The following is a 13,662-nucleotide window of genomic DNA, read 5'->3' on the forward strand; positions in this document are numbered from 1 at the left end:
TGTGGTTTTAGACATGTTGGTCCTGGAATTGGTTACCTCTTTGAAGTATATTGTAAAATTGAATGAGTTTTTATAATGGGGTCTTAATAGCATGGACACAATGTGTAGCGGCTGAATGTAATCTCTTCCTTCTCCTTGTCCTTGTTTTCTTTCTCCTCCACCTGCAACTCCTCCTCCTCCTCCTCCTCCTCCTCCTCCTTCTCCTCCTCTTTCTCTCCTCCTCCTCCTCTCCTCCTCCTCCTCTTTCTCTTCTCTTCCTCCTCCTCCTCTTCTTCTCCTCCTCCTCCTCCTCCTCCTCCTCTTCTTCTCCTCCTCCTCCTCCTTCTCCTCCTCTTTCTCTTCATCCTCCTCCTCCTCCTCCTCTTTCTCCTCCTCCTCCTCTTCTTCTTCTTCTCCTCCTCCTCCTCCTCTTTCTCTTCATCCTCCTCCTCCTCTCCTCCTCCTCCTCCTCTTCTCCTTCTCCTTCTCCTCCTCCTCCTCCTCCTCCTCCTCCTCCTCCTCCTCCTCCTCCTCCTCCTCCTCCTCCTCCTCTCCTCTTCTTCTTCTTCTTCTTCTTCTTCTTCTTCTTCTTCTTCTTCTTCTTCTTCTTCTTCTTCTTCTTCTTCTTCTTCCACCACCACCACCTTCTCTTTGTTTTTGTTCCTACTCTCTTTCCTCCCCTCCTCTTCCCCATCTTCTTCCCTTATTTTCATTCTCTTCCTCCTCTTCTTCTTGTCATTACTCTTCACAGCGCACATCAGCCAATCCTGGGGGATCCCAAAGCGAAATCCAATAACAGCTGCAAGGATTTCAACGGCAACAGGCCAAAGGACTTCAAGTCCCATCAGAACAGCCAGTCGAACTCAGGTAATCTTCGAGTCCCGCTTTAGAATATCTGGGTGATCCAACCAGCATTTCAAGTTTCCCATTCCCAAGGAAAGAGAAGGTGGGAAAGCAAAGTTCTAGAAGAGAAAAGGTGTTCTATTATATATGTTTGTTTGCTAACTGCTTTCCTCATGCTAGCCCCATTTTAACATGACTTTATCTGTGCATGGGTGAACATCTGCACTCTCAATGTTTTCATTAACATCTAGGGCACGCTGAAATCCGTAGAGGAGCTGTTGGTGTTTGCAAAGAATTAACTGGTTGTGATATTTCTTCTTCTTCTTCAGCCTTGGCCTTTTATTTTACTCAGCAAGATATTTAAATTTCTGAGTCAGAAGAAGTAGAGGACTGCCTTAAAACAGGAAGGAGAATATTTCCATCTGTTTTGCAGAGGTTCATGTGGCAGAAATTCTCTGAGCTTGGATGGAAATGAGTCAGTGGGTGGCGGAGACAGAAGATTAGGTTGGGGAGATCTTGAGGTCTCCTGGGCTCTGAAGCCAACTGGGGCAGGGGGACCTCAAATAATCCCACCTCTCCACCTAACCCAGGGCAATCCTGTTTACATTTTTGTATCTCGAACCCAGGGGTGGGATTCATCCAGTTCAGACCGGTTCAGGCGAACCGGATGCTAATTTTACATCTGGTTCGCCGAACCGGTAGTTGCAAGGACTGGCTGGTCCCGCCCACCCCGCCCCGCCCCTTCCAGGAGTCTCCTCGCAGTCCATTTTGGATGGCTGGTAAATGCAGCACCCCCGCGGAGGCTCTGGGAGGGCGAAAAACAGGCCTCCTGGAAGTTCCAGAAGTCTGGAAACGAGCCCGTTTCCGGCCTCTGGAGCCCAGGGGAGACCATTTTCGCCCTCCCAGAGGCTCAAGGAAAGTGTTCTGTCCCCGTCCCACACACGCATCCCCACAAACAGCCCAGAGTTAATAAGCCACATGACAAAGTCTTTGAAGATAAAGCTGGCAGCAACCCAGTGGCTAGCTGCCAATTCAGACTTTACTCACACAAAACAAAGATTAGACTGCAAGCATTCCAAAAGATTAGACTGCAAGCATTCCAATAAAGCAGGCAAAGTTTCAGCAATACAAGGATTAGTCCAAATGCAGTTCAACAAGGCAGGCAGAAGTCCAGTAACGCAGAGATCATGGATTATTTCTAGTTTTTGCTCGTCACAAACTGAACCTGCCACCACACCCACATTTATACCCTGTGGGGTGTGGTCCAGTGACTCAGCTAATCTCTGGCACGCCTTCCCCTCTGCTGCGCACGCTTCTCCCTGCGCCTCTGCTGAGGGTCCAGCCAGCATTTATCTCCTTCGTCGCTGTTCACCTGTGGCTGCAGGGACGTGCTTGGCTCTGGGCCTATCTTTTGGCCTTTGGTGTCATCCGGAGGCATTGCCAGAGAGAAGGGTCCTGGAGAGGGAGGCCTTGCCAACTCCTCTCCCTCACTCTCAGAGTCTGCATCTGTCGATAGCCCAGGCTCAGGCAACGGAGTCACAACAGAAAGCCTCCAGAGCTTGGGGAGGGCGAAAATGCCTCCCCTTACCACCGCGGTGCAGAAAGCTGAGTAAACCACGCCCACCATGGCCACACCCACCCAGCAACCAGGCAAAGACCCGGTTGCTAAAATTTCTGAATCCCACCCCTGCTCGAACCCCTTTGAGAGTTAGAGATCCCTTCTTAGGAAAATATACTTAAATGCGTCACTTAGAAGACCAAGCTACAGACTGTGTGTCAGAGGAAAAAAATGATACTCAAACATAGTTATCAAAAATATTTTCTAAAAATAACAAATATCCAGGTGCTTCTTTGTCAATCCCCTAAGCCAAGAACAAAATAATACACTTTTTAGGGTACAATAACTTTAGGATGTGAGATTTATTTGAGTTGATAAATGTTTTTTGGAGTGTAGAGGCCATAAAATTCCTTTTTTGCTTAATGAAAAACTAAATTTCAGCTAGAAGTTTGTGAAAATATTTTTTTTTCCTCTATCCAAGGTCAGGGAACTTCTTAAATATTTGATGGAGCCCAGATAAAGAACCCTTGTTTTTAAGCTTATTTTAGCTAAATTAAATTTGTTCAGAGTGCTCTCTTTTAAAAACTTTCCTGGGTTTCCACTCTAAAATGTCCTTGAAGCAGAACAGAGGTGTTATAAAATAGCAAAACAAAAAAAATATATATCTCAAATCCGTTTTATAAAACACAATCACTTGGGATGAAAGAACTCACTGAAGTTTCTTTGTGTTCTTTACCAGTTCAAGTACAACAAATACTGTATGTGAGACACAAAACGCATATGTTTGGAAGTGATGAACAGTTGAATTGTATTGCTTTGGACAATTTGCTGGCAAGCGGTTCCCTGAAGCCATCTATAGACATCTTAAGAGGCAGTGCTCTTATTAAAATGATTAAATAATATGCATGCATCAGTAGATATTTCTCTTTACAACATCCAGAGTCCTCCAGAATAGACAACAGACCTCTCCAGTCCTGTAAGAAACCTGAAAATACATCTCGTTCAGGCCAAATTTCAGTAAGTTTTTTTCCCTCTTAAACTTCTAATTCTTCTGCGGTTCCTGCTTCATTATTGTTCTCTTCTGCTCTCAAGGTTAATTTTAGTTTCATTAAAGTTCAGGTTTTTTTTCCTTTTTATGGTTTTTACGCTAATCCCGTGATGGCAAACCTGTGGCACACGTGCCAGAGGTGGCACACAGAGCCCTTTCTGTGGGCACGTGTGCCGTCACCCCAGCTCAGCCAGCTGGTCATCAGGTTTCTGAGGTGAACTTTGTGCTGTCCAGCTGGTCATCGGGTTTCTGAGGCACACATGGCCACTGGCCAGCTGGTCGTCAGGTTTCTGAGGTGAACTTCGCACCAGCCAGCTGGTCGTCGGGTTTCTGAGGCACACATGGCCACCGGCCAGCTAGTCGTCAGGTTTCTGAGGCGCATATAGGCACCGGCCAGCTGGTCGTCAGGTTTCTGAGACACACATGGCCACCGGCCAGCTGGTCGTCAGATTTCTGAGGCGCAGATAGGCACCGGCCAGCTGGTCGTCAGGTTTCTGAGGTGAACTTCGTGCCGTCCAGCTGGTCATCGGGTTTCTGAGGCACACATGGCCACCGGCCAGCTGGTCATCAGGTTTCTGAGGTGAACTTCGCACCAGCCAGCTGATCGTCGGGTTTTTGAGGCGCACATGGGTACCGGCCAGCTGGTCATCGGGTTTCTGAGGCGCACATGGGTACCAGCTAGCTTGTCGTCAGGTTTCTGAGGTGCAAATGCATGCCAACCAGCTGGTCATCAGGTTTCTGAAGTGCACATGTGCGCCGGCCAGCTGGTTGTCAGGTTTCCAAGGCATGCAAGCATGCCAGCCAGCTGGTTGTTGGGTTTCTGGTGCTCTGGCCCGCACGCATACATGTGTCTTCCCGTTTGGGCACTCTGTGCCTAAAAGGTTTGCCATCACTGCTCTAACCCCAAATGGATGTCTTTAAAAATATGTATCTTTAACATGCTTCTAAATGCATCAAGAGGTGCTACCAAACCACTTCATTACTGTTAATGAGGATGTCCATAAAGTCAACTAATGCAATCCTAAATTGCATTAACAGAGGGATACAATCAAGGGAAGTACTAATACCACTCTATAAAGCCTTAATAAGACCACACCTAGAATACTGAATCCAGTTTGAGTCACCATACTATAAAAAAAGATGTTGAGACTCTAGAAAAAGTGCAGAGAAGAGCAACCAGGATGATGAGAGGACTGGTGGCTAAAAAAAGATGATGAATGGTTGCAGGAACTGGGCACGGCTAGACTAGTAAAGAAAAGAACCAGGGGAGACAGGATAGCCGTCTTCCAATATTTGCCACAGAGAGGAAGGGGTCAAGCTATTTTCCAAAGCCCCTGAAGGCCAGACAAGGAATAATGGATGGAAACTGAACAAGGAGAGATTCAACCTGGAAATAAGGAGAAATTTTCTGACAGTGAGAACAATCAACCCATGGAACAGAAGTTGCCTTTGGAAGTTGTGGGAGCTTCATCACTGGAGGCTTTCAAGAAGAGACTGGACTGCCATCGATCAGAAATGGTGTAGGGTCTCCTGCTTGGGCGGGGGGTTGGACTAGATGACCTACAAGGTCCCTTCCAACTCTGTTACAATTTGTTACAACTGAAGTCAACCTGGGCTTGACGGACTCTTTATTTCTTTTGTCCCCTTCTGTTGATTAATCAAATTAAGTGCCTTTCTCTCTTTACCTGTCTTTTATCAAGACCCAGAGGTGTTCAGTTTTCATTGTGTTTTGGGTTTGGGATGATGTGTTGACTGGTTCAATGTTTTGAATATTCAAAAGATGGGGTTTTGGTGTTGTACCACGCAGAACAAGTTAAGACTTAGAAATAGAAATAGAATAACAGAGTTGGAAGGGACCTTGGAGATGTTCTAGTCCAACCCCCTGCCCAGACAGGAAACTCTACACCACTTCAGACAAATGGTTATCCAACCTCTTCTTAAAAACTTCCAGTGTTGGAGCATTCACAACTTCCGAAAGCAACTTCTGTTCCATGGGTTAATTGTTCCAACTGTCAGGAAATTTCTCCTTAGTTCGAAGTTGCTTCTCTCCTTGATTAGTTTCTACCCATTGCTTCTTGTTTTACCCTCAGGTGCTTTGGAGAATAGCTTGACTCCCTCTTCTTTGTGGCAGCCCCTGAGATATTGGAAAATGGCTATCATGTCTCCCCAGACCTTATTTTCATTAAACTAGACATACCCAATTCCTGCAACCGTTCTTCATCTGTTTTAGCCTCCAGTCCCCTAATCCTCTTTGTTGCTCTTCTCTGCACTCTTTCTAGAGTCTCCACATCTTTTTTACATCGTGGCGACCAAAACTGAATGCAATATTCCAAGTGTGGCCTTACCAAGCCATTATAAAGTGGTATTAACACTTCACGTGATCTTGATTCTATCCCTCTCTTTATGCAGCCCAAAATTGTGTTGGCTTTTTTGGAAGTTATTATGTTCCTTCCTCTTGTATCCAAGAGGTGGAGAATCCCTCACATGGGAGCATTCCACTTGGTTAAAATAAGCATCTTGATGGGGATTAGCGTAGTAGTGGCGCTCTCAGATGAGATGTCAACCCTGAACGTAAGCACTCGCTTTGAAGTTTTTGACGTTGGATCGTCAAGTTGATTCTGAGCGGCTCTTCAGAGCTTCAGATGGCTCTTCTGGACTTCTCTGAGAAAAAGCCCAGCTCTTCTCAATCTTCTGAATGTATCACGTGTACACAGTGGTGGGATTCAAATCATTTAACAACCGGTTCCCTGCCCTAATGACCGGCGGGTGAGTGTGGCCATGGTGGGCGTGGCCATGGGGTGTGATAGGCAGCACTCAGCCACCTGCACACCCCTGGGAGCAAAAATGGGCCGCGGGGGGGGGGGTGCGCCATCCCCCTACGCTCCATTTTGGGCCTAGGAGGCCTCCCTGAAACCTGGGTGTGAAAACAGGCCACGGTAGGGGCACACCACTCCTCCACACCCTGTTTTGGGCCTAGGAGGTCTCCCTGAAGCTGCCTGGGAGTGAAAATGGGCTACGGGGGGATACCGCACCCACCTCACTCCATTTTGAGCCTAGGAGGCTCCCTGCATTTACCTGGGAGCCAAATGGGGCACATGGGACACCTGGAAGGGGCAGGGAGGGGAGGGGCAGGGCCAGCCAGCAATTTCACTAGCGGTTTGCCCAAACCGGCTGAATCCCACCACTGCGTGTACATATTCTCTTTAGGAGCTGTGGGTTTTCCTTCAAAAGAAAACAACCAGTCCTGAAAGATCTGAAGGACAGTTTCATTTCAATGCAAAGATTTGTCATTGGCATACCCTAAATCAGTCCATGGATTGATCTGGAGATCAGCAAGGAGCTGAAATCATGAGGAATGGTGAGGGGATTATAGGTCGTCCTTGACTTAGAACCGTTTGCTGATTCTGACCGTTTCAAGTGACAACGGACCATAAAAACGGAGGAACAATGGTTCACTTAATGACTGTGATGTTTGCTTTGCAAAAAATGGATAAAATCAGGCCCGGTTACATGGTGACACACTTTACGATTGATCAAGGCTTACAACTCAAATTGTGGGCTCAATTAGAGTCGCAAGTCAAGGACTACCTGTTTCCTTAAAAATGGCCCTTCCCCAGTAAGGGCTCTGTGTGTTGTCAAATATTTATTGTATTTTTATTTACGGTGGCCTGTATTCCAATCTATTTGGAGAGGATCTTTTATCCTGAAGGCCAAGACGGAAATACTTGTAATAAATCATGATTAAAGGAGAGGCTAGGAGAGACAGAAGGACGGTAAACGTAAAGACTTCTTCGAGGTTAGCTCAGCTCCTAATCCTTTCACGGTCAGCCCGAACAACTTGTTCTGGCCAACGTTGCCATATTTCATTTTATTTTTCTACAATATATAAATATTCATAATAAGGGTACATATTTAAAAGTGGCTTAGATCAAGAGCTCCGTTGTGTCAAGGCCTTGGTACGTGCTGAAGTTACAAATCAGGTTCTTCTCATTCTTAGAGTCCAGCTTTGTGGAACAAGGAGAAAGTTGGCAGCCATCTGCTCCGGAAGTCTCTAGAATATTCCTCCTCCAGCGACGAAATCTGCAGCAGCGATGAGGATGATGAGGGTGACGGACACATAAGGTTGGCTCTCCCAATCTTCAGCCTCCAACCACGGATGACTAACTTCAAAGTTAATAGGATACGAGTAGCTTAGTTTGTACCTGGTGGCCCAGGGAGGATATATTATAGTTGTTCCATGTCAGCTATTAAGCAACGTCTGAAGGACACATAGGTTTGACTTCCCACCATGATTTTACTGGGATGTTAATGGAGCTTGGCAGGGGTGGGCTTCAAAAATTTTGGCAAGGGGTTTTCTGCCTGGTTGCTGAGTGGGCGTAGCCATGATGGATGTGGCCTAGTCGGCTTCCTGCACCACGATGGGGTGGGGGGGTGTTTTTGCCCTCCCTGGGCTCCGGAGGTTTTTTTTCGAGCCTCCGGAAGGGCGAAAACGGGCTCCCCAGGCTCCGGAGGCCCTTTGGAGGCCGGAAACAACTCCTAACTTCTGGTAGGCCTGTTTTTCACCCGTCCCGAGCCTCCATGTGCACCTGCATCCAAAGCAGGCCACGTGGGGACTCCTTGGAGGGGCAGGTCAGGGTGGGCGGCACCAGCCAGGAGTGAGATTTTGGGGTTCTCCAAACTGCACAGAATCTTAGCTAGAAGTTCTCCCAAACTCCTGCGAAACCCCAGCAGCCCACCCCTGGAGCTTGGTATATTTTGGAAAGACAGACTAGCAAATTGATGCTTACGGTGGCTTTGACTCAGTTCTTTTCACTGATGGATGGTCAATTATGCTTAATCTTTTGTTCATCCTCCGGAGCTCCACTGGTAGATGGATGGCTACACCAATTTGATTAATAAATAAATCCAGCCCATTCATTCCATTCCATTCTATTTCTTGAGTCTGCGTTCTTTTTGGCCTCCTTGACAGTTTTCATCCGTTAAAAAAAAAAGGGGGACACTTATCCCTTAAAATTCCATCGTGGGAATATCAGCAAATGCTCTCGAACAATGGTTTGCTGTGTACATTTTATTTATTCCTGAATGCCAGCATAATTAAAAACCTAAACATTGAAATAGCTTTCAGTTCAAGGAGAAGGTGATGATCTCCAGATGCTCTCCATCCAACAAGAAGGTCACGTGTCCCTCGCCCCCCCTCCCCCCCCATCATATCACAGACCTGGAGAGAAGATTTCACACATATGCCGGGTGGCATCGGTCCAAGATTAGACACGATGAATATTACACCTTTTTAATTCCGAATGGAGGGTCCTGAATTCCTAGCAGCACATATATTTTGATGCCTCTTTCAACAGTTGGGCTTCCCTACAATGAGCCCAGCTGTCAGTGCTGACCCTTCCTCTTTTTTAAAAAGCTGCCTCCGCGCTGAATGCCGATGAATGCGCTCTTTTAAAGGTGCTCGCACAACCATTTGCAAGCTGTCCATTCATGGATTGCTCGGAGGAGAGGCTGCCCCGCGTGATCAGAAAGAGAAAGGGTAACAGAGCGTGCCAGGTTTTGGGGAGAAAAGCTTGATGCTGGCAGAAGGTGTGGGGAGATGAAAGGAGCGAAGACACACACTTTGCTTACAGAATAATAAGATGTGGAAAGGGATCTTGGAAGTCTTCTAGTCCAACCCCCTTCCCAAGCAGGAGACCTTATAACCAGTGATGGCTAACCTTTTTGCCGTCGCATGGCAAAAGCGGGGGGAGTGCAAGGGGTCATGCACGCACATGCCCACACCCATAATTCAATGCCCCGTGTGCCCCCACCCCGGCGCATGCGTGCATGACCCTCCTCAGGTTACCAGTGGGCCTAGTAGGCTCATTTTTCGCCCTCCCCAGACTCCAGAGGCTTTCTTGGAGCCTGGGGAGGGCAAAGACTGTCTCCCCCACTCCCCCGGAGGCCCTCCAGAGGCTGGAAACAGCCTGTTTCCCCACTTGTGTTGATCCCGGAAGGCCCATTTTTCGCCCTCCCCAGGCTCCAGAGGCTTTCTTGGAGCCTGGGGAGGGCAAAGACTGTCTCCCCCACTCCCCCGGAGGCTGGAAACAGCCTGTTTCCCAACTTATGTTGGTCCCGGAAGGCCCATTTTTCGCCCTCCCCAGGCTCCAGATGTTTTCTTGGATCCTGGGGAGGGCAAAAATGGCCTACTGTCCCTCCCTCCCCAGAGGCCCTCTGGAGGCTGGAAACGGCTCCGGTGGACCCGGAAGGCCCGAAAATCAGCTGGCTGGCACTCACATGCGCGCTGGAGCTGAGTTAGGGCAACACTTGTGTGCTCACAGATATGGCTCCGTGTGCCATGTGTGCCACACGTGTCATAGGTTTGCCATCACAGCCCTATACCATTCTGGACAAAGTTTTGTCCAACCTCTTCTTAAAAACCTCCAGTGTTGGAGCATTCACAACTTCCGGAGGCAAGTTGTTCCACTGATTAATTGTTCTAACTGTCAAGAAATTCCTCCTTAGTTCTAAGTTGCTTCTCTCCTTGATTAGTTTCCACCCGTTGCTTCTTGTCCTGCCTTCAGGTGCTTAACTTCCAAATTTAAATCCTGGGGATTTCTACTTGAAAGGAGAAGTTAAATACGAAACCTTATTATGCCTATCCTATACAGATAGTTCGTTGAGTGACCGTTGGTAGTTACAACATCACCGAAACAAAGTGATTTAGGATTGGTTTTTCACACTTAAGGACCATTGTAGCATCCCCAGCTGTCTGCAAGGAATATAAATCCTTCCATCCTCCACCATTCTGCCAGAGCTGAAGAAGCTTCTTGGATAAGAAGCGAAATGTCTTCAAAAAATAAATAAATCCAAGAAAGTCCAGTTGTCTCCTGAAAAAAAGCACCTTTGGGACATTAATGGGCTTGGTTCTTGGATGCTGGTGGTTTTTTTCGTGTTTTTATTTTTAATGCGTGTGTGTGTGTGTGTCCTTCTTGGAGGGTCTTTAAAGAATGCGTTTATTTTCCTCTCCTTCTCCTGCATTAATTGGAATTTGTTACTAGGCAACCGCTCGGCAACGGAGTGACCGGCTTCTCAAGGGCAGGAGTTGCTGACGGGATCGAATTGAACTCTCCCTGCCTTGTAGCGGATCGCCAGGTAATTCTTTGCGAGGGTGGGGAGAGGAATCCAGTGGATGGGTTCAAAGTAGTAATAATAATAATAATAATAATAACAACAACAACAACAACAATGGAAAAGTCGCATTTCCTTCTGCCCAGCTGGTAACTTAGCGTCCCCCCCCCTTTTTTTTTTTTTTTTCAATCGTCTGCTTACACTTTGGTTGTAAAAATTACCCTGTGTTATTGAAATTCCCTTTCCTGGTCTTTGTGAAAGAATAGAATGGGGTGGAGTGGAGTGAAATGGAACAGAACAGAACAGAATAAGAAATAATAAAGTCATAGAAATAGAAACAGAAATAATAGAAATAGGAATAACAGGAATAGAATAGAATAGAATAAGAAATAATAGAAGTAATAGAAACAGAAACAAATAATAGATATAGAATAGAAATAGAAATAGAATAGAATAATAGAATAGAATAGAATAGAATAGAATAGAATAGAATAGAATAGAATAGAATAGAATAGAATAGAATAGAATAAGAAATGATAGGTAATAGAAATAGAAACAGAAAGAATAGAAATAGAAAGAATAGAGTAGAGTAGAGTAGAGTAGAATAGAATAGAATAGAATAGAATAGAATAGAATAGAATAGAATAGAATAGAATAGAATAGAATAGAATAGGAATAGGATCAAATAGGTTTGATTAGACACACAATTTGTCTCCAGTGTAGAACTCTCGGTGTACATGCAAAACAACAAAGTAATAATAATCATATATCAAAGTAATAATAATCATAATAATGATGCCAATAAGAGACGGTAATAGAACAGATGAGAAGGATAAAAGTAATACAACCATACTACATGGATAAATAACCTAAGATGCTTGAACGGTAGAGTTTGCACTAGTATAATATAATAATTCTTTATTGGCCAAGTGTGATTGGACACACTAGGAATTTGTCTCCGGTGCAGAAACTCTCACTGTACATAAAAGCTATAAGTCATAAATCGTGATCATAGTCATCATAAAAATACATTCATCACAAATCATAAGATACAATACTTAATGATAGAATCAACATAAATCGTGCTAGGAAACTAAATCAAAGGAGAGAGATGTAGTAGCTCAGGATAATTTGATGTATGATATCCCTCATTCTAAGGCAGCCCTCTCTCAATACAGTTAGTTCTCGGCTTACGACCAAAATTGAGCCCAAAAATTCCCATTGCTAAGCGAGACCATTGCTAAGTGAGTTTTGTCCCATTTCATGACTTTCCTGGCCACAGCGGTGAAGTGAGCCACTGCAGATGTTTAGTTAGTAACATGGTTGTTAAGTGAATCTGGCTTCCCTGTGGTTGCAAAAGGGAATCACAGGACCCCGGGACGCTTGCAACCGTCATAAATATGAGCCAGTTGGCAAGCATTTTATGATAAATGTATTTTACAATGACTATGATTATGATTAATGTCACTATTGTTGTATGCACAGTGAGAGCTTATGCACCAGAGACAAATTCCTTCCGTGTCTAATCACACTTGGCCAATAAAGAATTCTATCTGAATTTTGAACACATGACCGCAGGGATACTTGCAATGATTGTAAGCGTGAAAAAGGGTGAAATAAGTCACTTTTTCCAGTGCTGTCGTAACTTCAGCCATTAAACGAATGGTTACAAACCAAGGACTGTAGTTCCTTTCTGAAAGTTATGGGAAGATACAGGAAGGAATAGAGGTCTTTTAAAAAAAAGGACAAGCACATCTATCTATATTTTTTTTAGATTCAGTTCCCTCAGGATTCACGCTTTGAACAAGCACACTAAATCTCCACGTTAGCCAGATCTGATCCTTTGGCTTACGGGAATTAGAATAATCAGATTAAAAGCAAGGGAATTATGAAAGGTTATGAAGTCAGCTTAAATGCTTGGGAGATCAGGGCTTCATTTAAACTTCTTTTAGCCTGTTGAAAACCTCCCTAAATTTTTAAAGGAAAAACTCCTGTAAACTTTGTTGCTGTATTTGACTTATGACCAGAAGTAGGCCGTTGGTAGGCCAGGTAATTGTTCAGCGAGTTGCATCCGATTTTACAAACTTTTTTTGCACTTTTTAAACAAATCACATAATCGAGATGCGAATCTTAGCGATTTAATGACTGGGGCGATTCACTTAATTATCATCTTCTTTTAATGACCCCATAATCCCTTGCGGGGTGGAGTCGGGGCAACTGAATGGAGCTGAGTGTTTTACTGGCCCGATGCCCTTCCTGTCACCAATGCGGAGTTTTGTTCAGCAGATAAATTCTCATCGTGCCCAGAGAGAGAAATATCTGCCTCTACCTAGGATCAAACTCACAGCCTCCTGATTGTGAGGTGAGAGCTCCACCTCTCGGCCACCGCACCACCAGCGATTCACTTAATAACTGGTCATAAATGGGACAAAACTCCCTTAAGGACTGTCTCACCTAGCGACAGATCTTTTAGGCTCAATTTTGGTCGTACGTTGAGGTCTACCCGTGCTTCCTGCTCTTCTCCATGTTTCCATATTTTCCCAGTGAGTGAATTTGGCTTTTAGAAATTTTGTGTCACCTCTGGATTCATAGTTGACCTACAGGCATCTGCATCCCAAGCTCCATCCCAGCCAATAAAGTCCATGGCAGACAGTTCTGTCAGCAATAAACCATTTTTTTATTTTTTATTTTAGTTCTGGCTTTGAATTTGCTTGGAGAGGAAGAGACAGCATCACATTATCTGCAGTTGCATCCCTCTTGGCTCTGCAACCTTTTCAGAACTGCCAGACTTTCAAATCTGGAGCTCTTGCAGGATTATAAAGCTGAAAGGATTCAAAAAGATTTTCCGAAACCACAGTCAGGCCTGGAGCCAGCTTGATTGTAGGTTAAGCCTCGCAGCCTACTTCGATCTGAAACAGCCCCATTCTAATAAAATGCAATGTTTGCAGGCAAAAAAAGCCAAAATAGTTCTAGACATACCCAGTTCCTGCAACCGTTCTTCATATGTTTTAGCCTCCAGTCCCCTAATCCTCTTTGTTGCTCTTCTCTGCACTCTTTCTAGAGTCTCCACCTCTTTTTCATATCGTGGCGACCAAAACTGGATGCAATATTCCAAGTGTGGCCT

The 13,662-nt window shown here is 45.2% G+C and overlaps 1 protein-coding gene across 1 annotated transcript in view; it reads left to right on the forward strand.

Annotated features, from left to right (window-relative positions):
• The window catches only part of NRK (Nik related kinase), a 74,036-nt gene that overhangs the window by 40,975 nt on the left and 19,399 nt on the right, over positions 1–13,662 (forward strand). The window contains exons 16-19 of the mRNA XM_070951778.1: positions 731–846; positions 3,321–3,397; positions 7,426–7,550; positions 10,469–10,562. Of these exons, the coding sequence (XP_070807879.1) occupies positions 731–846; positions 3,321–3,397; positions 7,426–7,550; positions 10,469–10,562 (412 nt within the window). The remainder of the gene's footprint in view (positions 1–730; positions 847–3,320; positions 3,398–7,425; positions 7,551–10,468; positions 10,563–13,662) is intronic.

This window comes from Pituophis catenifer, unplaced genomic scaffold, assembly GCF_029215685.1.
Source record: "Pituophis catenifer annectens isolate HBS135680 unplaced genomic scaffold, rPitCat1.0.hap2 SCAF_11, whole genome shotgun sequence".
In the NCBI taxonomy this organism is placed as follows: domain Eukaryota; kingdom Metazoa; phylum Chordata; class Lepidosauria; order Squamata; family Colubridae; genus Pituophis; species Pituophis catenifer.